The sequence below is a fragment of the Corvus moneduloides genome, chromosome Z, assembly GCF_009650955.1.
Source record: "Corvus moneduloides isolate bCorMon1 chromosome Z, bCorMon1.pri, whole genome shotgun sequence".
Lineage (NCBI taxonomy): Eukaryota > Metazoa > Chordata > Aves > Passeriformes > Corvidae > Corvus > Corvus moneduloides.
Genome location: NC_045511.1, coordinates 57,117,917 through 57,144,183, shown reverse-complemented (window position 1 = coordinate 57,144,183; position 26,267 = coordinate 57,117,917). Strand labels below are relative to the sequence as shown.

At 35.5% G+C, this 26,267-nt stretch overlaps 1 protein-coding gene across 8 annotated transcripts in view; it reads right to left on the bottom strand.

Annotated features, from left to right (window-relative positions):
• Window positions 1–6,437: 6,437 nt before the first annotated feature.
• Window positions 6,438–26,267, bottom strand: part of TMEM161B (transmembrane protein 161B) — a 180,016-nt gene continuing 160,186 nt past the window's right edge. For 4 of the 8 annotated variants that reach the window (XM_032096223.1, XM_032096219.1, XM_032096224.1 and 1 more), the window contains 7 exons: window positions 24,602–24,753; window positions 24,023–24,083; window positions 22,175–22,315; window positions 19,015–19,128; window positions 17,739–17,913; window positions 15,553–15,649; window positions 6,839–14,706 (listed from right to left, as the gene is read on the bottom strand). In XM_032096223.1, the coding sequence (XP_031952114.1) occupies window positions 14,429–14,706; window positions 15,553–15,649; window positions 17,739–17,913; window positions 19,015–19,128; window positions 22,175–22,315; window positions 24,023–24,083; window positions 24,602–24,753 (1,018 nt within the window). In that variant the 3' untranslated portion in view covers window positions 6,839–14,428. Of the gene's footprint in view, window positions 14,707–15,552; window positions 15,650–17,738; window positions 17,914–19,014; window positions 19,129–22,174; window positions 22,316–24,022; window positions 24,084–24,601; window positions 24,754–26,267 lie in introns of all 8 variants that reach the window. The other 4 variants (XM_032096221.1, XM_032096216.1, XM_032096217.1 and 1 more) reach the window with 2 other exon arrangements.

Here is a 26,267-nt window from a genome sequence, read left to right as displayed (position 1 = left end):
TCCTTTTTTTCTTTTTTATCTTTCTTCCCTTCCCTTCTCTGCCATGGCCAACTAAATTAATCAGAAAAACTAGGTCGGCACAAATGAACAAGGTGAAACAGCTGCAAACTAAATGGGCAGAACAGCAATGAGTGAGATAGCTGTGAAGGCATATGCTTCAGAGTTCAAATTGCCAGGGAGCAGCTTCATGCAGCTCGAATCAATTTTTAAATATGCTTACTCTTGGTTTTTACAAGTGAGTTTAAAACCATATATTTCACACTAATTTCTGAAATACGTTTTCAATCAAACAACACAATAAACCAGTCACTAAATTGCAAAAACTTCAATTAAAGTTTCTTGCCTTCTTCAAATTAATCAAAATCCATCCCTTTTGATTCAGCAGTGACTAAGTGAGCATCAGTGCCCAGATTCCCTTAAAAACTTTCCACACATGTAGTCCGTAAAACATGTATATTTATCAATGAAATACAGGTTAAAAAAAAAAAAAATTGCTGTCAGAACATGCCAATTCTCTCAAAGAGTAATAAAAAGCATAGGATGAAGGAAGATCGGAACAGGAATCTTGCAGAAAGTTCCATACAAAAAGAAAATGCTGGCAGAAGTAAGCTATGTAACATTCCTCAAGAGTTCAAAACCAGTCCTGTGAAAAGGAACCACATGTGCTACATGAAATACAACAGAAGTAACTCTCACATGGGGATGGATCTCATACCCCTCTCTGTCCAAGCCATAGGAGGGGAACCTGCTGCCTCCTGGATCGTTCCTCATCCTTGTGGCAATGTCCAGCCCTCACCTAAAGGGTGACTTTTCATGGGGGAAAACAAAGGAGAATTCAATTGTAATTTGCAGTGGGCTAAACACTGCTACATCTAAATCCACTATCAATGTGCTTCTACTTAACCAACAGAAGACTACTTAGACACATGTCCAAGTTTAAAAGCCTTAGCAAAACAAGACCAGGGTGTCCACACACTTCTAAGAGCTCACTCGGAGGTGGACAGGCTTGAACACTTCAACCATGTAATGGTCTAACATTTACCCACTAAACAAACTATTGACATTGCTAGTTCAGATTCATTGCAATATTACTGTTCAGGAAACTTAATTTAAAAACCCTTTTATATGAATGACCTGCTAGAAGTATATTAAAGTGATTTCATTATTTTAAAATTTCTTAAAGGAAAGGTCATTTGCATAGTGATTATTTTTTACATGCAAGACCAGTGGCCATTTTTCAGCATTCAGATTCCACCCCTTCCTTCCCACCTTACATTTAATTTTTACACCCGGTAGCAGACAGGTTAAAGAAATCACAATCATGAAATATAGTCAAGTACTTCAAAAGAGTTTAAAACACAGCTTAAAAGCTAATTTTATGAAGTCTATGAGGCAGTTGTACCTTGTCATTTTTTCAGATATAATATACATCTCCCAAAAACAAGTGTGCCAAAGATAAACCCTATCCTCTTTTATGTAGTTGAATCAAAAGATACAGAAGTAAAAAAAGGATTGTAGAGACTGAAAGCAAATTGAAGAAATACATTATATTTAAGCAGCATATCCTGCCCACTTCAAAACTTACTCCTCACTATTTCAGGTTGATGTTAACATAACCTAATTTGTTCGTTAAAAAGCAGAAATTCTACTAATTCCATTTAAGCAAATAAGCCAACTTTCAGGGTACTTCTTCCTGTCCTGCTGAAGAGCTGTTCTATTTAGGATAGCTGTGCATTGGAGGCATTAGCACCTGACTTTCGGCACATTTATCTCTAATGTGCATCACAGATACTGCCGCCTTGGCAAATGCAATGGAGAGAAAACACCCACAAGCTTTTTGTGTTGATTAGCAAGTTAAGAGAACACAGATTGAAAGCACTGTGTTAATCAAAATCTGAAGGTAACTACTAATTGTGCAACAAAAGTCCTTTTTCTGTGAGTTTGGAATAACTGTGTTTTGTATAGATGCAAACATCAGGAACTTACGGAGCTGCCAGAGATTGCAGGTTTTTACAAAAGGCAGCAAACCTGGACATAATACAGTTTTCCAAAATGATAAATTTATGCTGTGGGGTGACTTAAGTATGTTTTAAATCTTGCAACAGCTCTTTCTCTAAAATGTCTAAGAAAAGTGACTTTTCTAGTGGGAGTGAGATGATAAATAACAGTGGATTAGAGAAATAGTAATGTAGAAGGAGAAAAAGACTCAGAGAGAGGAGAAAGCTGGATTTCTTTCATTACCAAACTCAGAATAAAAGCAGACGAACAACAGCACACAAAGAAGAGGAAGCATAACAAAAAAAATCTACAACAGGAAGACAGGGAAAAAGCCAAGCAAACTGAGAATGTGTAACAGACAATGGAAATAAGAAGGAAAATTTATAGCTGTCATTTAAGAGAGAAATTAAACAAATAAGCTGTTGGAATATTCCTCTTCTCAAAGCAGCAGGCCAGGATACAGGAAAAAAGACTAGGGAATATTAAGAAAAATTAGATGCATAGATGTAATCAGGAGTGCTTGAGGAAAGTCACTGGCTACCACGTGTTGCAGCGGGGATTACTGCAACAAGCATATTTCAAACCAGGAGTCCCGTGGAAACAAAGTATATATGGACAGATTCGTGGTAGATGTTTCAGAGATGTTTATTTCTCCAGCCGCATGGCCAAGGCTCTGCTCAGGAACTCCGCAGTCACGGGACCCGAGGGTCCTTGGCCACACCAGGGAACACAAACCAACCAATGGGAAATGAGACAGGGACAGGGAAACCCCGTGTCTCCCCCCCAGGGCCCATCTCCCAGGGCTCCATGGCAGGGGGGGAGACCCCAACAACCACAGGGTTTGTGTTTATATATAAAAAGACATATATGTAAACACATGTATAATAAACGTGTGCATGCAATTCTGTGATGGCAACACATTTCAGTATTTTTCTTAAAATCTTGGGGGCTGGACTAGATGACCCCTAAAGGTCCATTTTCGCCCAAACTATTCTATGACTGTAAGATGCTAGTACGTTTCTGTAGAAAACAAGGAAATCTAATGGACCCAAGTTAAAATTAATTTGAAGTAACTTTGATGCATTGGAGAAATGGTCTGAAATTAGTATTTTTTAAAAAAGAAACACAACGAAGTGCTAAGTACTACATTTGATAAAAATTAAGACACACATACATACAAAAAAAGGGAAACAATTGTCTTGCCTAGTACTTACTAAAAGGAGCTGAGAATTATCAAATATCCAGGTAAGAACCAGAGCTGCAAAGTTGTTGCAAAAGAACAGGTGAAGTTAATTGTGATATGCATTAATAAGGCTGCCTAATTAGCACTTGGGAGGCTATTATCTTGGGGGGTAGATCAGGGGTGGCATGAAAAGACCAGGAATACAATACTATTCTGAATGAGTATACACAGGGTGAGTAATAGTTTTGTAAATCTGTGTATTTAGATTCATGTAGGAGCATTTGTGCCTGGTGTCCTTCTACATGGGGGAGGATGACAAGGGTATGGGATGCAAAGAGAAATGGTAAGTATGTGCCTGTGCTGGCTGGCCCACTGTGTCCATGGGACAACACAGCTGATACCTTTGGAGGTTGCTGCACTGAGAACAACACTCCTCAGCTAAAAACTGTGCCAATGGAGTTCAATTCAGCTGCATTTAGAAAATGAATTTTCACAAAGTCTACCTTTTAAGATATCATTGTCTTTAGACAGAACAAAGTATTTTTATTACCTTTATATTCATTTTCAAATTTACATTACCTTTTTACTAGATGTCAGCAAAGTTTTAAAGTATTTTACCACTAAAACTTTTTGAAAGCATTAAAACCAATGCAATATAGAAAAATGACTATGCATAGTCTGTGTTGAAGAAATTAGATTTGTGCCTTTCATGTGGCAAACCAGCCACAGCTGTGCCAATCCGAAAGTGCCAAAATTCCAATTCTAATAAGAAAAATTGATTAAATAGTGGTTGAGTTGTTGGTCCCCTGGTGCCCTACAGCTTTTCCAGGTTTTCACATGAAAAACAACACATACCATCTCACCCTGCAGTTTTATGGCATTAGTCCTGCTTGTTCTGCACTACACAATATCATCTCCAGCTTGCCCCTTTGCTTTTTAACATGGCACTCATTCCTCATATCCCAGATAGAGTCTAGCAGTGTGCACTGAAAAGACAGGTAACCACATCGTACCTTCCTGAGGAAAAAAAAATCCCTGTCCAGAACAACTGCTTTCTGTACCTTTCATTTTGTAAACTGCAGCCCAAATTCCTCAATACACAACTCAGCTGATGTCTCTCCCCATGTCCCCTTTCCCAGTTCTGTGAGCTCATGCTGTCTGTGAAATGACAGCAACAGCTTAATCCCACTCCATGAAGAAAGAGTAAATGAAAATCTGGAAAAGAAAAAATCTGAAGATTTTTATATTTTACTTTTCTTGTCAGGCTGATACCAAAACATGTGTTCACTCAAAGAAGAAAACAGATTATATGACTAAAACTTGGGAGGTTTGTCCTATTCACAATACAACACAAATGAATGCGAAGCAAATGGACATCACTGATGCTTGAAGACCAAGCCAACTCCAACTAAGACCCTGGATTCTTTTAGTTTCTGACAATGCACAAATTCTACACATTATATATCTATAGAAATGACAGTTTCAGGAAATCATACTAATTTTATACTTGTTGAAAAGCTGCTTTGAAATTTGACAGGTGAGAGGAACGTGACAGGGGTTGGTTATCCAGAACCACTGAAAGTAGCTTGTAAAGCTTGTAATTCAGAGAGAAAGATTATTTTCCTGTCTGCTTTAAAGAGAGACATATCATAGAGCGGCTCCCGTTTCATGAACTGAAAAGCTGACTTTCCCTCAGACTCATCAGCGCTGCATCCCCTGGAAAGCAAAACACTAATCTCAACTCCAAAGTATAAAAAAAATACTTTCTCTTTTTTAATATGGATGTCGACAGAACATGAATTATTTCTCCAAAAGAGTGATTTTCCAGTCTCTGCATTTCACGGTCCACAAGGTAACAGCCTATTAAGGAGGCAAGCAACAATAACTGTGTTGCACATTCTTTGAAAATTTGTCATAAAATTGAAATCAAACCAGCAACATCTTAAACATTTTCTCAGCCCTACCTAGATCAGACAGCACAGGAGAGGTACCAGATGCTTGCCCTCTTGGCTGGAGGCTACATCCAGGCTTTCCTCTCCCACTGCACATAATCTGCTATGGAACTGCACTGAATCATGCATGTTTGCATGTGACAGCAGAGGTCAACTGAAGACCTTCTAAGTCATTTGCGTTACACAGTGTGGAGCTGGCGAATTCAAAAGCAAGACTTCATACGACCCTTGAAATCCAAGGCTTGCTTTCATTCCAGCAGCATACTGCAAAGGCTTTCACTGTATTTTGGGCCAAACTATTCTACTGCAAAGTCCCAGGGATTGTGGATTCTAAAGGCAGGCTGAAGTTTCAGGCTGCATGAAGAAAGCAGAAGGCTAAGCTGCCTTCTGAGACATAAGCAGATCTCCCACTATAATTTCCTTCCTCTTAACCATCACTTCAAACTCACCTTTGTTACACTTTCAGGAGGGGGTCCCACAGCTCAAATGCCTTGTAGACTTTCAAATCTTCACCCAAAATGTCAAGACTGGCTCTTCTTAGCACCATGGCACACTTTGCCTCTGCAACACAATTGATGGCTATTGCTGAATGGCTCTTGTTTAGGTTAAAGAAAGATGTTCTCTCAAGGATTTTTATTTTTACAGCTGTGGAACTATAGGAGCAATTTTGGCATCAATCACCTGCGTTTGTTGCACACGTGAAAAGAAAATGCAGGCGTAACCAAATCTGATATTCCAAAAATCAAATTCAAGATGGTTACAAGATGTTATTAAGTATACTTCTTAGTGCTGCTAGGATGAAACAAATAGGAGAGACCATGTAATGCTTTTAAACACATTTCTTTTCATAGGAAGCAAACACAACCCCTTTCTAAGTGATTTCCTATCAGGAAGGGTGACAGTCAAGAAGGGTGACAAATCCTTTGAGTGTACTGGGAAACTCAGAATTTCCTCCACTTACTATGTTGTACAGCCAATCTTTCTCCAGAAATGGTACAAAAATTTAAATAGTGAAACACACAAAAATGAAAACATTCATAAGAAATCTCTAAATGGTTCATTGTGGTTAAACTGCTGTTCACATGAGTAAGACACTACCTGCATTTATATTCAAAAGTTATTTTTTTTGCTGCACCCCAAAGAAGGCGGGACTAAGTGGTCTACTCAATTATTTCTAGAAGAAGTAAACAACTTAGACTAGTAGAAAAACTGATAAGAAGCCTGGTTATTACATGCTCTTGGGAGATTCTGCAAGTTGATAAAAAGCAGCATATATCATAAAATGTAGGAGAAAAATATCACACTGGTAGACAACGAACATTTATTGATCTTTGGCTTTAGAAATTGTCCTATTTTGGATATGGGAAATACTATATAAAATAATGGAAGGTTTTTTTTAAACCTAAAGTACCGTAAAACGGTCTGTCCTTCACAGTGCACAAATGTAAGGCATGCAGAGTACAATGTCTACTGCAGTAGACATTATATGTCCAACATGGATTAACACTTTACAAAGGCAGGCAAATTGATGGGGCCACTTGGTAAACAGCAGATATCACAGTTTCTCTTAGATTTGCTGTGTGCAAACTAATGAGCAACTAACTAACAGATATAAATTTCATTTTAATAAGGTGTGCATTATAAAAGCAGAGTTAAACTGTAACATTTCAAAAAATGTACAGGTAATAAGAAAGCATAACCTTGCTTCAATTTTGTGAAGTTTACTGTTGTTAAAGAAATTTAGGCATTTAGGCAACAAACCAATTCTTATTATTTTTACATTAGTATAAAACGCTGCCTGAGCAAGGCAAAACCAGCTTCTTAAATGCTGTACAGTAAAAAAAGTAATGTAAATTCTTACAAATAGTGAAGGAAATATTTAGCAAGCTTACTGTACCAGGTTTCCAAATAGTGTACTATATAGAGTACAGATTTCTACACCCACTTTTTAGAGCTAAAAGCTCAACATGCTGTGACAAGCCTTCTTCAGAAGAAGGCTTCCTTTGGTAGATTTGAATCAGGAACACTAGCTCAACTTAAAAGCACTTCACATGAAGAATGTATAATTAATTAATTCAGGAGCACGGGCTTGCTGTTTCCTCACTTTCTAACTTCCATGCTGAACCAGGCAGGTTCTGCCTTCAGCTCTTGCATTCCTGAAGGTGGAGAAGCAGTTTTAAAGTAAGGATGGTTTCACTGTTAAATACCCTAACAGAATTCTACAAAATTCTACAAGGTGTAACTTTTTGGAGCTTGGTGTCAGTCGGCCATATCACATTTGGCACTCTTTGTGCTCCAAATCCATAAAGATTCAGTGAACTTCAGTGTAGCCTTCTGAGCCCAAGCAGAACAACTTACCTGGCTGAAGTCACCCATATGCCTGGACAACTGGGGTATAATTAACACCCCAGGTGTCACTACAAAACTTTGTAAGTCAACCCTTTCCAAAGCTTGTAAATCCTTGCCATCAGTCATAAAGAAAACAATGCAGAGGTGGCAGGTAGCAGAGGGGTGTTAATTTAAATTAGGGGCATTCAATTACCAATCAGATATGGGCAAAGTTGTTAGATTACCATTTAAGTACAAGGAACGGAAAAGATTTCTTCAAAATCTTGTCTCCAGTATGTTAACAACACAAAACCACACATGGACATAAACCAAAAACAGTATGAAAAAAAAAATTTCATAGCAAACCCCATTCCAAGGGCTACAAGAATCACCCATGATTAGGCACTTTACAGTATATAAAAATAATGCAATATTAGTGAAGGTTGTTTATTAGTTGTACCCAAATATTATCCACTCCACTAAAAAAAAAACCCCAAAACAACCAAAAAAACCCACCCTAAACCAGAGCTTTTTCAACATGTGTTATGCTCTTCTGATCACAGATCCTGCTGAACCTCTAAAAGCATAGGAAGCAATTTGTTTTTAAACAGCAGGTAATGCAACACCAGATCAATATAACACAAACACCATTTGGCACCATCCTCACTGTGAAGCATGACAATCTTAGTACTTGTAAAGCTGTAGGTATAAAAATCGTATTTTAACAGTATTGTAGCAATAAGAGGAAGCTAAAATTTACATACATAACATCAAAGTCTTTCCCATTTGGCAAATACTTAAATGAAGGGAGGCAGGTCTTTTTGTCTTAGGTTTGTTCTAGAATGGAAAGTAATATGTGCTTTTCACTTAAAGACAAAAAAAAAAAAAGACTATTAACTGAACAACAACACTGAATTTGTGCATTCCCAGCAACAAAGAGACAAGTAAAAGATTTAAAGTAAAATATTTACAACTTGGAAGATGTTCCCTGTGCAATTTGTAACAAGTTTACCTTATGAGAAATTTTAGGCTGAAATTATTTAATAGCTTCTTTGCATTAATATTTGCTCACATAAATGGGAAGACTGAAACATTAGACAGCTTTCTGTAACTTCTATTACAGAATATTTTTCCATGTGTATTCCTCCTAGAAAACCTTACATGCTGTTTCCAATGGAACAAAGGAATGACCAAAGACAGGAAAAATAAAAACAGTTGGCACATCATGATATGTATGAACTGTAGTTATGAAATACAATTTTTGATGCTTTTTTCTTTATCCTAAGTTTTTATCAAAAATACTGTGAATACACACTCTGGAAGCTTAGAACCTGTATGGGAGGCAGAGTTACTATGAACAGAGGAAGAGAGAATAAGGTTGGCTTTAAGTGCAAGAATTTTAAGCCAGGTTTTAAAAAATATGTTGCAGCACAACAAAACAGTAATGACCTACAGGTAACAGGTTTGTAAAAAGCTATTCAAAGCTCTTCTGAAATGTGTATTTTATAGATAGCAGAGTCGTATGGATTGTATGTTGTTGAGAAAAAATGCTGCAAGTACAAATTTTAAGGGTTCTTGACTGACATGTAATCACATGGAAAAAATTTGGTATTTACAGGTGGATTTTGCACTTTGATATAAAACTACATACCTGCTAACACTTCAGTCTGGACATCAAACTTTAAAAAAAAAAACTGTAGAAGTTTTTGACTTCTAGTTGCAGGCACTGATATTAATTTAAAAAATGAAAATATGATCCATGGTATTAGCATTAAAAATAGTTTCCATTAAAAATGCCTTTGAAATCAAAGGTATCAAAATACATATACACTGGCATGCAAAACAACATCCAGTGTGATATTACTCTTCTGATAGTCCACAGTGAGAGACTGGAAAAAGTTAAGTGCAGCATATACAGATGTCAGTGAAAGCAGCCTGGAAATGATATGTTGGCTTCATGATCTCACTTAGAGGAGGAAGACCTTTCAGTCTAGTACTAAGGAGTGCAAATGAGACATGCCATCCACTTCACTGCTTGTGCTGCACAGGTCACAAAGCACGGCAGGCCTTCCTAAAGAAGGAGTCGCAAAAAATCACTCTGAAGCATAGACAGACCAATCTGCATCAGCCTGCTTAGTGAGATCAGGTATTTGGCTTCTAAGCTTGTTGCCTAGATGCTCTTTAGAGTAGATATCAGTGGGTTGAAATATTGCTCTTGATTTACCATTTGGGATTTAGGCTGCAGATGCTAAAAATAACAGTGTTACTCATAATGGTAAAGATTCACATTTAATATTTGATTTAGGATACAAGTAACCTGCTGTTGTCTTCCTCCATTAAGATTTTGCTCAGCTGTAACATACTTCTCCAAGAGAACACACAATTTTGTTTGGCCTCATTCTTGTTCAGTGTCTTCATTTTCTCTGGGCACTTAATTCTTAAACCTTAATTAAAATTATCTTGTAACTTTATAGTGACAAAATTAACTATGGGGTTAAGTCTGGGTGGGGAAGGGCTGTGTTGAACAAATACACGTGCAAATTGTGCCATATGAAAAAGCATGAAGTGTAGTATTTAAAAACTGATCAAAATTACTCTGTGGAAAGCACAGATATTTGAGAATAAAGAGACATAAGGCCTTTTACCTTGGAGAGCCTTCCAACAGCTTTAAGATCAGATGTGTTCAAACTTCTATGTGATATCCAATATCCCTATTACCACTTAGCTGTAGTAACTGTAGTGAAGTACAGCACTTTGAATTGTTCCTTTGAAGTTAGCTGAAATTTCTGTACTTGTTAACTACTGCACAGAGTGAGGTAATGCTGCCTAATTGTTGCGTTGATGTCTTGGTAGCATTTTTGTTCTTAGACAAATTTGACTTTACAATCCAGGGAAGAATGTATTTCTGTTTAGACACCTTGCAGTACTTGTGACCCAAATGAGAAGAACAACTGCAACAGAAATTAATTTTCTCTAAGTATCTTCTGTACAAGGATGTTGTCTTGTACTGATGCTACTGTTCAATCTGTTGATCCTTATGCAAGTGAATTCTGGAAGAGGAAAGAACTGAGCAGCTAACAAAACCTCAACAACTGGCATAACCTATAGCCCGAGAAGGAATAAAAGAGGACAAGCATGGCCTGAGAATAATCACCTGTAAGAATAGGCTTTCTATAATCTATTCTCCTTTTCTTAATCAACTTCTCTTAGCTCAGAAATAGCCCAAGTGTTATGTTTGGACCTCCCTGAACTTGCTGGAAGACTTGGGTTTATCACCATCCTAACCCTTTTTCTCAAGGGACCTATATAATGTAAGTGTAGAGTTTAAACAATTGTTAACAAGTTTTTTCATGTTTCAGCTGGAGCTCAAAGTTATTTGAACTATTTAAAGGAACTTATCCTTCAGAAATAGGTAAATTTAAACTAAACAGAAGTCCAAACACAATCTTGGACTGATTTAGCCTAGTCAGTTCTGAGAGGGAACATAGGGAAAGCACTGTAGATCATCTACAGAAGTTGAAGAAAGAAGTCACGTCACTAAGAGAGGAAGGGAGATCCGAATTTGAAAAGAAAGAAACAAAGATGGGTTCTTTGCCAAAGGAACCTTTCCTTCTACAATCTCTCAGAAACTAAGGGAGACCCCACTGCGGCCTTCCAGTACTTAAAGGGGGCTTATAAAAAAGAGGGAGAATGACTTTTTGCATAGGCAGAGAGTGACACGACAAGGGGAAATAGTTTTAAACTAAAAGAAGGGAGATTTAGATTAGGTGTTAGGTGGAGACTCTTGCCTGTGCAACTGGTGAGGCACTGGATAAGGTTACCCGGAGAAGCTGTGGCTGCCCATCTCTGGAAGCGTTCAAGGCCATGTTTGACGGGGCTTGGAGCAACCTGGTCTTGTGGAAAGTGATCCATTTCAGATCCATTCCAACCCAAACCATTCTAAAAATTTTTAATTAAGTAGTGGACAAAAAGCAAGACAAAATGTTTCAGAATCCTGAATAATGCCCACCAACCTTTCAGTCATGTTTTACTTTCTCTTCCATTTCTGCAAGATGCTTTCCCATTGCCAGGTGTTGATAAAGGTCTCCATGAAACAAAGAAACAAAAAAAGCATTTACCAGCTGCTGTTTCAAAGGAACTTACTAAAGAAGTGAGCAGATACTCCTTTGAACCTTACACAACATACATGGAAGTCAAGATTATCAGGGTTGCTACTTTACTTTAAAAGACATTTTTGAGTGTATCACATACTTGTAGGAAGCACTGCTCACAATCTTAGCAATATGGTCCCTCTGGTTTCACTGTCACCTCACATTTCAAAGGCTTTTATTGCCATATTTAGTTTTTCATAAGCCTTCTGGACTCATGTCAGGATTAAATGGATCCAAAGAAAGACCATCTCCCACTCAGATCAGACTGCTGACCAAAAGGTCAACCATTCAGTTCTGCAGAACAATGGTCTATAGAACAGTGGAACAGCACAATGGCTACAAGCATTGATTTTCATGTTTGTAACACCAGATGCCTATTTTTCACTGTGATCAGTGTGATGTCTGAATAGTAAGGCAGCACCAGCTCTTAGGAAAAGCTCTGTGAAGTTCAGCTACATGATCCAGTTATGACCTTTGCTGAATGCATTATTATATAACTACAGACCACTTTTGCTTAGGGGCTTTCAGAATAACTGTGTCAACAGAAACTGCTGTTTAACATTATTTTGAAGTATTCTCAAATATCCAAAATTCACTCCTTCAGATTGCAACAACAGGTTACATCTTCTATATAGTGAGCTTCAACAGGCAAGTTCACTATCAGAACCAAACTGGTTTGCATCGTTTCATTTTACTGAACAGAAGATTAGCATTGAACACCTAACTCTAACCTAAAAGCTGGTCTTATTAATTCTACTAGTAATGATGTATCTTGTAGTAATGACATACCTAGAACTAATACAAGAATGGCTCCAGTATTGTTGGACCTGTCATATTTTGTCATTCTGTTATTCATCTGAAAGATGCCTCCTAGGAATGCTTTGTGATTTGAAAACTATGAGGTCAAATATTAACCTTTAGGCCAATTCACAGTTAAGCCTTTGTCCCTGTTAGTTACAAAAAGTGAAAACAACAAAGCTTGCAGCCCCAGTCACACTGAAACCAGTAGCATCATGCAAGGTGTTCTCAGACATCCCAAATGCATGCAGTAGGTACTAGGCTGGTGTACACAAATCTTTCCCCAATATCAATAAATGCAACTTAATAAACTAATAAATAACTTAAAAGGCTTTCAACACAGTAAGATAGTTTATCACCAGCTTCAAAATCTTGATTTTCTGCATTCATTGAGTTTGTTTTCCCATACGGTAGGTTTGCTACATATTAAATATTTAGTTAAGCTTTTCCATTTATAAATGCTTATTATATGCCAAAGCTGTACACAAATTCAAGAGAAAAAGAACAGTAACATAAAACCAGCTAGTATTAATTAAAAAATCCACTGACATTTGCAAAGTGTAATATTAACTGTTTAAAAAAGCTACTGCATATAAATCCCCATTCCTGTTTTGCAAATACACAAAACATCTGAAAAAACAATTTTTTGATTGGAATCTATCTCTCTAGCTAAGCAAAAATTGTAAAGCTAATACTTTGCTCTTTTTCATACTATATAGCTGCTTTATTGTACAGAAAATCTATTTCTGAAGCCAAGATATATTAATTATCATTATACGGTCAAGTTAACACAGATTAAAGTGGCAAAAGATGATGATTTGACAGAGCAGAAATTTTAAGATTAACAGTTTAAGTAGACTTCTTTCAAGACAGTGTAAGTTCTTTAGTATAACTAAGTACCTCTAAAGAGGCAGAAAAACCAAATAGCCCTTTCAACTGAACTCCAAAAAAAGAAAAGAAAAATTTAAGTTTCATTTCAAAAGGGGACCTTGAAATCACTAGATATACATACATCTTTCTCCCACAGCCCTGTCAGACACATTCAGTAATTTAAAATAAAGATTCCATATTTCACACCTTCATATATATTATATATTTTATATATAATATATATTTATATGTACATTACACATATACATACAGTGTCAATCAGCAGGATTAAACTGTTTTGTTTTGAAATGTTTGACTGGTGTCATTAATTATTTTCTGTTCTTTTGTGAATTCAATGGAATTTATCCACTACCTTAAAAGAAGAACTTTAAAAGATCCAGATGGAATCTGTGGATCAATACTAGCACCAATACACATGGCCATTACTTCAAAATGACTGCAGGGACTGAAACAATATATTTGTTATAACTCTCTTCTTACTGCACAAGCACTCCTGCAAAATATGTAGGCAGCAATACCTGTCAGGTACATACATCTACTCCTGTTAAATTTATATTTTATACAACTTTCCTTACTGTAATATACAGTATCTCTTTTTTCCTGTTGGATTTTTGCATTTTCCAAGGGGAAAAGTGATCAACAGCTATCCAACAGAATTTTTTTTTTAAATCCCCTCTCTCTCCTTTCACTGTATGGCTCAGTTTCAAGACTTAATCCATAGGCAGCCACGATCACTATGTCCAGTACCCTTTGAATGCAGTTCAGTCAATAACTGTTGATGCTTAAAACAAATTTTTGAGTTTGGCTTGCTGTTTATGGAAACCAAGATACTCAGAGGTCGCATCTTTTCAGCATGCTTACCACCATCTACAACACAATAATGTCAGTCAGTCCCAATACAATAATTCAATTAATTACCTACCATTTGGGTAACAAAAATAACAAACCCAGTTGCAATTTTAAGCATTTTAAGATTATTTACCCTGAGAACACCAAGGAAGTGTTTAAAAATAATTATGATATGTTTTCTCTTCACATATATAGTTCTCTTTTCTCTTCATCTCCTCTTGGGTACCTGGGTTTGTATCTAGAATTTGACCTCACACTTGCTTTGTCAATTGACTTGTTCATGCCACAGTCAGGTACTGGTGATAGAAGAGCCCAAAAAGGCTTGTAGAAAAAAGGCAAGCAGCAATCCACCAGGTGAGGAAAGACAGGAGTCCCCGGAACAGGAGAGGAGTGAAAATATTCTTTAGGCTTCCCAGAGCCATTGTTATTTGGACTACAGTTACTTTCATCTTTCCATCAGCAGGTGGAGACACAGAATAAACAGAATTGGGAAGCAGACTCTTTTCTACTGGAGTGTCAGAATTCAATTCTGAGTAGATGCCCCAAGAATAATTACCTGTTAAAAAGAAACAAGTAACAGATTTTTGTAGAATTAAATACAAGTTCTGTTAATTCAATCACTTTACAGATTGGATATATTTTCAATATATTTTTAATACATACACAAAAATGTTAAGTTTTTATAACTTAGTAAATACAAACTATATTCATCTGCAGGACTTTCTGGTCATACCAGCAACCTACTAGGGTAGCATTCATCTTGTATTTTGACATCCTAACATCTACATATGATATAGCTGCCTTGAGACCCCTGTACATCCTGGGTATGATTCATCTCACCAAATGGAGATGTCTTCTTCAGGGCAGGGCTAAAGCCTATCTCTATCCATTGCCTTTTTGCAAAGAGAATGACATAGCTGCATGGCAGGTTATGAAAGGTATCTCTCACAAGAAAGAAAGAAAAAAACCTCAAACCAGAGCGACTTCAGATCTCCCACTAACTATATGAACCCCGTATCTCACAAGTCCCATTCTAAAAGCCTACCAAAGGCAAAAAGATGAAAAAAATTCCTTCATGAGATGCTAATGAAGTTCAACCAATCATGTTTATACAGTTCACTTCTCAAATACTCCTAAAAAGACAAATATTTCAACAGAAGTAAACAACTTAATTGGTTGCATTACACAATTTCTCAGAAATAAATCAAACAAATTAGCATGGAATTGAAAAATATCAAAAGGAGCAACAGAAAAAACTGCTTAGAAGCCACACATGAACATTTTAAAGTACAGGAAACTAAAGGGTGTTTTTCAAGTACCCATGAATTCTTCTTTAGTCAGGTGAAAATAAAAAAGCCCTGTGTAGAACAGAATAAACTTCTGTTGATCCAATGTTGCTTACCTAGTGTTTTCAAGAGCAGAGTTGTGTGAAGGAGCATTACCAATGGTGCAACATACTGCAGTGCAATTACACAGAGATAATAGAATACCCGAGCCACCTGGAAAAATGAAGGAGAGTGAAGTTCATGAGTCCTGGTTGATCAAAGCAGACCTTTATGAACATGTCTAGAAAAAACAAATAGTTTATTAAAAATTATTATTAAAAAAACCCAGTACTTATGCATTAAAGCTGTTTTAAGAATTTTCTAGTAACTCTTGGCACGTGACATATCATCTTCAAAAGAACTAATGAAGAAATCCCCATAATGAATTCTAGTTTCAGGACATTTACAAATCTGAGAGGAAGTGCTGAAAGAAAATAATTAAAAGCATCAATTCTGTTAAAAAAAAAGAGCATCAATTTTGCTTCTGCAAACTGTATCCCATCATTCAATGGTTCCTATTTTAATACACCAGAAACAAAAATAAATATATATGTTTAATTTTTCAAGTTCCCAGTTATTTACAAACTAAATCCTATTTCTAAAATGAAGTAGTAGTCACAGTCCAAAGCCCCATAAAAAATAAATGAGAGTTTGGTTGATATTACAGTTCTTTTTCAGAAGCGAGATATTTTTAAGATTTCCCACTGGAAAAACACCTGTATTTTAAAAACAATGACAAGATGAGTTTTCATTAGATCAATAACAGCATTTAAATGATCTTTATTTCAGTTATACGCTATGGTTCATCGAAATGCATATAGATATATCCCTCCCCCTGCTCTCCATCTGTTCCATTTTTCTCAAGATTGTAACAGTACATATTTTATATAAACTATTGACCTAAAAGATTAAACCAAATAAAGAAGGAAAAGAGCCACAGAATCAACAGCAAGCAAGCAGTGAAATAAAACTACCCGGGCTTTTAAAAAAGAACAGAATGCAGGGTGGCAAAAATTATGAACGCAGACATGACAGTTTTAGGAATACTTCTCAAGCCTCAAAGGGCTTCTTAACAAGCAAGCATCAAAAAACTAACATGAGAAGAAAAAGTAGTGGACACTGACAGAAGAAAAAGCAGGAGACAAAAATATTGTAAAAAAATTGATGGAATATGACAAAAATAAATTAAAAAGTAATGATCACTAGAATCACAAATGATCTGTAGAATGACAGACAGGAAAGAATACACTGGCAGAAGTTCCTAAAAAAGGTAAAGCAGGTATGATTAGTAAAACAGTAGAAGACTAGACCTAGAGGCTACGGCCTTCTCAAAGAGAATATATGAAGATACTGGAGAAATGGATTTAAGAAATGCCACAAAGAGAAGACATTACTGTTTCATAGATAGGAATAAAATTCCCAGTACTAAAATAGCGCATTTACAGCAATCAGCACAGTTCTACCCTAACCAGTTGCTACCACATGTTTTTCCTAACTTTTTTTCTGAAGCAAATTCCTAGCCACTTTGTAAATAACTACTGCACAGTTCTCTTATAACCTTCAGACACCTAATGTAACTATAAGTAATAATGACAATCCTGGAAGAGGAGTCTTTTTCTTACAGCATGCTTCAATATTCCTCCTGCAATACATCCCAACTCAGCAGGATCATTAGATAGCACTGTCATACAACACTAGAAATTTAAGCTTATTTTGCAGGTAGCACACAACACCCATTCTACCTCCTCCATTTGTTCAAGGTATGCTTTACTACTTTTCTTTAAAAAAAAGAACCCTAAGAAATGTCACCTTATCCACAATAAGATAGGCAGTTTTTTAACTAGGCTGGTGCACTTGAAAGTGGTTTGACAGCATTAAACATCTGTTGTTTTATTCCAAAATATAACCACCTTATCATAAATTCTCCCTCAATTTAAAAATCATAGTTGATATTTTACCCTTCTATCTAAATTTAATTTTTTCTTTCCCATGTTGTAGTTAGAGATCACCACTCACTGGAAGGGATCTTTTTTAACAACTTCCAAATAACCAAGGACAAACCATCCACATAACACAGATGATACATCTCTCCATATTTTGGTTTGCAGAATTTCTCTGTAATGGTGCTATTTTTATAGGAGATATAGTCTAGAAAGCTTCATTCAGATATGAGCTCTGCTGCTGCAGAAGACAACCAACTGGAAAAAAGTAATTTGCAGAGTTGAACTACTACAAATACATAAATCAGTGCCACCATACTTACCATTTTCTGTAAATCAACCATACTTATTCTACCAGCTTCCTTTTTCATCTGATCCACACTTTTCTGGGCTAAATTCAGATAGGCCTGTAAATGATGACGCATCATAGCCAACCGTAAAGCACATAACAGGATTATAATCCACAATCTGATGGTATCAAATGTATCTTCTGACATTCTGTGGATAAGAAACAAAGGGTAATGCTGTTTTCCAAAGACTACCTACTGCTACAGTTATTTGTTTGTATAATCTGTAAAGTAATCTTGAGGCAAATTGTCAAACTAGTTAACACACAAACTACAGTTATGAAGTTCACATGCAAGTAGTATTTACTTTTGCCTTCTTTTTCCTACTACTTCTCAGAAGCCCTACAGATTTAGATCCAAATTAGTATTCATTTCTCTGTAAACAAGAGCAGTTCTTAAATGCTTAAATTCTGCGTAATGAAGGAAGAACACTAAAGCCCAAGGTTGCTCAGATAATTACAGGTTTTCAGACACACAGGACTATGCAGTAAACAGTACTACACTGTAAATGGGTACTTCAGTTGCCTGATAAACCCAGTTATAGTTCAACATTCATTTTAAGATAAACTGAGGAACAAAAGATATACAAAATATGTATATTTATTGTGTTTTATGTAATAGCTCAATGGTCACAGGATCACTCTAGAAGCTTATCTCACCTCTAGAAAGCAAGAAATGTATCAGCCCATCATATCTTTTTCAAGACTATTTTGAATTAGCAAGACTAACTGTGACAATGACAATCAACTATGCTTCTTATACAGTATTTCAGGTACCACTCTTCTTGGAAACTCTTTCCCTTTTTGTATTTTAAATATTTTACCTATCAATTCAATACCACTTCATCAGCATGTAGATCTTAAGACAAACATCCTAGTTCAGCTCTCATGCCAACATATCTCAACTATTTTCAGTGAAACTGCTCCTTTCCTACACCAATATGCAGGATACAAGATTCCAGCAGCTAGTAGTGAGGTGGTATTCCACCCTTACAAAGAACAACCCATTACTGCCACTGAGATGTCAGAAGACAGCAGCTTTTTGGGAACCACCACCTTAACACTCAATATTCTGCAACCATTTCTCATTCTTTTGAAATAACAGAAGCTCTTTAGAACTCAGCTGCACCTTCCACAATACCTCTGACAGCAGATTCTATTAAAAGTCTTTCATGGTTCAATGACTTTCAAACAACTCTAAGACACTGTTTTGTTCTCAATACTCGAGAAAGAATTTTTAAAGGAAATCTTACAAAGGAATGCTCTCTTTGCCCAAAGGTGGGTTCATAATGTAGTCCTTAGTGATTGGTTTTACCCACAGTAGAACCATAAATAAAGGTGCCAAGAAGTTTATATGTAGCAATGTTCTGAAAGAAGAAAAAAAAGGAGGAAGTTAGTAAACAAAAACAATGACCATACTGTTGAAAGTGTATACAGATTCAAAAGGAGAAATCTTAACTTTAAAATAGTTGGGAGAAAGATAAATAAGAAAATTACTTCCCTATTTTATAGGTATCAGTTACATTTCAACAAAACAGTAATACTGCATATTGTGAAATCACACTGGATTTTGGCTTTAAAAAAGAACAGAAGAAAGAGTTGTCAGAGGTCAGATTTCACAGTTTAATGAAGTATTTTATTTAGAAACCCTGACTAAATTAAACTTGGTACTTATATTCAGTCAAAGATACTCAGACCAAAAATCCAAAAAGCCAGCATGGCTTTTCCCTTTTAAAAGCACTGTATAAAACTGCACAATAAAAATAAATATAGTTCTCTTTAGTAATCTTTGAGTACAAAACAGTGGAATTTAAAAAAGGGATATAGTTTTGGAGTTATCCCTGAAATTAACATCCTTCTTTATTTCTAAATTTTCTTCTCTATTTCTAAAGACATTTTCCCAATCATTTTTCATACTAAAATGAATTGAGAACAGTTGAAGGGATTGGGTTGTTTTGTTAGTGCAATATTTCCTCACTAAGAGAATCAGGGTCACTATACTATAGAAAACACTACACCACTTCTACACTATAGAAAAAATCATGTAATCAAAAGTTGTTCTAAAGAACACAAGACCTTCCAGATTGCAAACTATCAAGCTTCCTAAAATCATTAAAATCTTTGCATGTTACAGAAGTTGTCATCACACACAAATTTTAATCTTTGGTTTCAGATGAAGAAGTCAGCCCGGCTAGCTATTAAGTATTGCTACGGAATGCAACAGCATCAAGAACAGTCCAAAGCATTTCATTAGATTGTGAAAGCCTTTTTTACCTGAGCTTCTACTTATTTAAGAGATCCTACTGATTTAATGGACTGGAATGTGCCAAAGGGTGGTTAGAAGCACTTTTTTTTTTTTTTTTTTTGGGAACAGGCAGAAAGGCTGTTGAAATACCCTTTCACGCTCTGGCAAAGGAGGGAATGTGTACAAAAATTGTACAAATTTGTTAAGAAGACTCCAAATATATGCAGGGAAGGATACTACTGGCAAAGAAAAAAAAAATCAAACCGTTCTTAAAATCAAAATGGACACCAGATGATTTTTATTCTGTTTGCCCAAAAGTGAACTTACTCCCTATACGCATAAAAGAATCACAGTAATAATTCTGAACATATTAGCAAAGTGGTACTTAATCATTAACCTTGAAGGTTTTGGGCTTTTTTTGGTCAGTGTTCCCTGCAAGTTAAATGTTCCATTCCATTAAGGAAGAGATTTTGTGCTGGGCTTTTTTGGGTTGTTTAGTTTTGGTTCTTTTGTTGGATTTTAAGGGAGATTGATATGTTTTTTGGACAGCTTAGGGGGCTTGGACGGCTTGGGGACTTTTGGTTTGATTAAGGTTTTTTCTTTGGTTTTTGTTGTTTTTGTGTTTTGTTTGTTTGGCTTTTTCTTTGTAGTTGTTTTGGTTGATTTTTTAAAGTAGAGCATGTATTTGACTGCAGAGACACACACTGTTTTAGCACCCAACTTAGAAAGCTTTGTATCAGTGAGACGTCATCCTCATTTAAAAACCCCCTTTAGTCACTGTCAAAGAACTGTAGTCAGTAAATGATCTACTCACTGACAAATCAATGTGCATCAGCAAAGTTATGTTCTTCAGGTTTATTAGAACCTGGCACTTGACAATTACTCTTTATAATGACTTTACCTAATTATATTGGTACCTTTTAATCTATTTAATGTAATTTTCACATTGTACCACTTGAATAGTCAAAGAATTGGTAGACTTTTGAAAATAACTTGGTGGTGTTGCACAAAGTTATCTTCAACAACCAGTTCCAATATCTTCTAAAGAAGCTAGAGAAGTTGTAATTTTCAAAACCACACTTTAGTGGGTATTAATTCCCCTTTAGTTCTTGATTAATGGATTTTTGTTTCAGAGTTTATATTTCTGCCTAGGATGTCATGTCCATTGATCAAGGAAGATGTTGAAATACGAAAAAGACACAAGGAATTTTAAAATATTGAGAACCATAACTAAGAAGAACTAAGTAGTTTATTTATCTGAAAAGAACAGATTAGGAAGTGACTCAGTCACAGTCTACACACAGACAGAAATGTAACAGCAGATAAAACAAGCCAATAGCTGGCTGCTATACATGGACAACTACACTGGGTGCAAGTGTACTTGCTTATAAATTTACCAAGACTGATGGACTCACTTCAAACAGATTAATTTTTAAGCTGAACATTCTGAAGGGAAAGAAAAAAAATGCAGTTTGAACAAAAATTATTTTTCTATTGGAAAACATAATGGTTGTCTTAGGAAATTTAGCAGACTTAGTACCCACACAGCCCTATGCTGCAGAATCTGTCATTATCATGTATCAAACATCAACAGTCAAGATCTCTGAAAACCACTTGGAATTTCACCCTCAACCCGAGAATGCTCTAAAGAAATAGTTAAATTGAACAGAACATTTTATTATCAAATGAAAAGATGGCTGAAAATGAAAATATTCCTTTAAATTGGTATTAACATGATTCTTATTAAATATTCTGGGTCATTTTTACATTTTATCGTATGCTAAATATATTAAAGGAATAATGCCCAGCTGCAAGTGTAGGTGGAAAAAAACAGTCTGTGGTTGTACTTGTATTTCCTGAAGGTTATCTTAACTTCTGGAAAGACATGATGGGGGAAAGAGCTGGACACAGAGACATTCATGGTGGAGCTCTTGCAGGAGGAAAGGAAAGCTCCTTTAATTGGGACTCTAAATTACAAGGTAAAGAATGTAACAGACTGGCATAGCACAGGTTGAGCAGAAAGTGGCAGGTTGCAAATCTGCTCCAGATATGAAAAGCAGGCAGCAACAGAACAACCTTCTTGTTGGAATAGTTTGCTTTGTTTATTTTTAGACATAAAAGATTTAAGACTGAGTCGCATATACCTATTTGCATATATTTTCTCTTACTGTGTTATTTTTTCTGTTGCTAAATTCAGAGCATCCAGATGCATTTGAGCCAGTCGCAAGCCAGGGAATGTCAAAAAAGCACCAATAAGTGAACACAGAACAGCCAGGAACAATTTGAAGGTTAGTTTAGACACAGGACCCCTAAAAGAAAAGAAAGGAAATAAGCATTTTCTTGGGGAGGAAGTTGGGGGAGTGGGGAGTATCAGAGACTACTTTCAACCCAACAGTATCTAACATTTAATTAAAAAAGCCAACAGTATTCTATAGGCTTCCTCTGGAATACTAACATTACTCAAACCAATCAGAAATTAAAATTTTTAAGGATACTTTCAAAACCCAACCAAGTCACCTATTTATTTCCTAGAAAAACAGAAAACCTGATTTACTGCCTGTGAGATGTTAATTTGTTAGTAGAGAAGAAGAAAAAAAAGAATAATTTTATATTGTAATTAACAACAAATTATATAACAGAAATAACTAAAATAGAATAAATTTAAGGATTGTGTTTTCAAGAGGAACACATGCCTCATAAGTTTACCTGCTCAAAGATAAAACGGGTATTTTATTCTACCATCATCCATTAAAAAGCTCTATCAAACTGTATTACTGCATCTTTTCACAGATTTATCTGAAATGTATGTGTGGCCATTAACATGTCTCTTCCAAGTGATTACTACTGGATATAAAAAAAATTACAGGAAAAATATCCAGGATCAACCAAATCACAGAATTAATTACATAAGTAACAAACACTGCATAACAAAAGAAAAAACCAAACCAAACCCCTCAAACAAACAACTAAAACATCATAGTTACAGTGAAATATAACTAAGAGGTTAAAGAGGAACAAAACCAAATCTAGTGATCCAAAATGAGTTTCAGATTCTTTCTTAACCTATGTCACCTAAACTATCAAGAGACACCATCATTAACTCAGTTGCTGCTAAAAACAGGTAAAGCACTCCAATAGTTTAAAACTAAACAAACACTTATCATGAAAATGAATACAGAAGTTAGTGAACTTGCAATAGCTTAGGAAAGCAGGTTAAAGAAAGGCTAAGAAATACATGGGATTCAGTTACCAGTTTCCCATGAGTTTATTCATAAATTACACTAATCTAGTTTGAGGAAATTTCTGTTCCTCAAAAATAAAGATATGCCATGGCTTCTGCATGATACTTGAGACCTATCAAGCAAGAAATTCAATGTTGTGCTTCCAGTGATGAAATACTCCCAAAATTTTAGCACACACGTATAAGGAACTGTAACAGAAATCCATTTTGCAATATACAAAGGCTGCCTGTGACAGTATTTGTGTATTTATGTAACATCGCAAGCTATGGCATGCTCCTTCAGCAGTCCATAAAAAACTTAGATGTCCTGTAGCAAGCAGATGTTTTTGCATGATAGGAACACAGTTACAACCTGAAAACAAGACTGAACAACACAATTTACTCCTAATGCCAATTTTAACACGAATTTTATCTTGTAGGTTTTGCACACTCATCCTCTTGCATGCCATAGGAATGACAAAAAAATATTTATCTATTTTAAATAATCCTTGCTGAAGGGAAATACTGTGAAAAAAGTGTTTACACTTTTGAACTATATTTTACGAACTACAATCAAAATGTCAGAAAATATATCCATATTAAAATGAAAACACTAATGCAACTTCAGTTACTTGTTGGTACTTTCAGATTGTTATCATTAATCTCTTTAAACTATTGTAGGGATTATAACCCTGTACAAAAGCAAAACATTCAACACAAATGCTTGCTAAGAAAATCCAAATGGTTCAGTTATAAATTCAGATATAAAGAGACAAGTGTATTTCCAGAAACTTACTGGGATTCCAAACCTTGTTTTTCAAGAAACTGCATAGCACTTTCTGAGAAATTCGAGAATCCTGCAGAGACACATATATTTATTTTATTACAGTACAAATGAAGAATCCCTTTTGTGAAATAAAATGCTGAGCAACAGGTCATCTTTTAAAAAATTTTTCCTATGTCTAGCAGAGCTCTTTCATGTGCTAATTAGTTAGCTACAATACAATAAAACTTGATTAACAACATTTGTAATATTTGGACCCTTCAGGAAGATGAAAAAAGCTAACTTTTAAAATTCTTTTCTGGTAAGGGAGCTACACTTTACTATGAAAGTCAAGAAAGGCTAATCTATAACTGGAAGGTAAATACAATTAACAAAACAAACAACCTAGGCAAAGACTACACTACTTAAGAGAAAGCCAGGAAATTATACAGGATATTATTTAGAATCCTAATTCCAAAGCAAATTTTCTTAGAATTTCTTACGACTTACATAATTCATTTAAACACAGATTTTATCAAAAACACTGGAAATAATTTTCTTTCAGATCATACAATCACTACAGCCATTTCAAACACTGAAGAAAGGAGTTACCTGATTCCAATCCAAACTCTAGATAGTTTTCTGTCACAATGAGTATTGCCATTGCTTTCACAAAGAAGAAAAAACCAAAGGTGACACAGACTGATCTTTCACCTCCGTCCTCAACTTTGAAATAATGGGTAGTCAATGAAAACAGTACCTTACTACACATGAAAAACGTCAAGGAAAATCTAGTTTGTAAAATAACTGTAACCAAGAATGATAAACTTGTATTTCAGTTATCTACACTAGGGCTGTTCTATTGTATGCATTTATTTCTTTTGAAGATAATATGTGTTCAGCCAATTTCAGGTTAAATTACAAAACACATTAAAGCATAATAATCACATAATGGGTAGCCAGGAATACTCTGGAGTAGAATTTTGATCTAGGCTTACTTATAATAAGAAAGAAGACACATGAAAAGACGGAACTTATATTTCTCTCCTTTCAGATAGAGTAACATTGTTTGAAAAAGACCTTTAATATCAAGCCCAGCCATGAACTCAACACCAACAAGTTCAGCACTAAGCCATGTCCTCAAGCACTTCAACTATGCACACATTTGAGACTTTTACCTATCAAAGAGACTTAAGACAACAGCACATTGAGGCCTATCTAGGAAGGAAAAATCTATCCTGTGTTCACCTTGGAAAAACAAGAGTCAGACTTAAAACCCATCTAAGATCTGGTATGATATATCAAATCCTTTTATCTAGTCCCACTGCCACAAAGACAAACATTTAAGACATTACCTGCCCTGTTATCAGGGTGTGTTAAAAATATTTATTGAGTATTATTTTTTTACACATTTCTAAATTAATTCTAAAGTGAAACAGATTAGGATAAAGTTTTCATGATACACTATCAACTCTTATTACTATGAACTGCAGCTCACTATAATTTAAATGGTAGGCAATATAAAGTCCAGATTTAAATGAAGTATTTGGAGATCACTCCAGGCATTATGTGATTAAAAAAAAAACAAGAAAAAAATGAAAACCAAGATTTTAAGTGTAATCTGTAACACTTTTATCACCCACTACACAATAACATAGTTGTATTTGCCCATGGGCAAATACAACTATGTTATTGCATTTTTTTTAAAAAAAAATTTTTTTGGCTATCTGTTCAATAAAACATTTGAACAATTATCAGTCTCTCAAGAAACTATGATTATGCAGTATCATAACTGATAATATAATATCATATACCCACTTCAGTGAGCAGCACACATTTAACATACACATTGCTGAATTTCCTGTATATGCAGAGAGATTCTAATATGCACAATGTGGTCTAAGGACAGCATCTAGTAATTCCAATCTCATAGTAATCACCTTCAGATCCCTTCACAATCTACAGAAAGAACTGTTACATTGAAAGGAAGACTTACGTCATCCCAAAGAGAAGTACGTAATAGATCATATAGACTGTGCTCTGGAAAGCCTTGTTTCTCTAAAAACACATGCTTAAACTAAAGCTCTTTTTACAGCTAGGAACATTAATTACAAATGGAAAACACCCTAAAGTTATACAGAGGACTTAATAACAGTTTGTGATCAACAGTCCTAAACTATAATCAGATTTATAACACCCTAGATACTTCATTACTTCAACTATAGATTGTGCCTGAAGGACTTGGAAAATTCAGTGAGGAGCAAGAAACCATACTAAC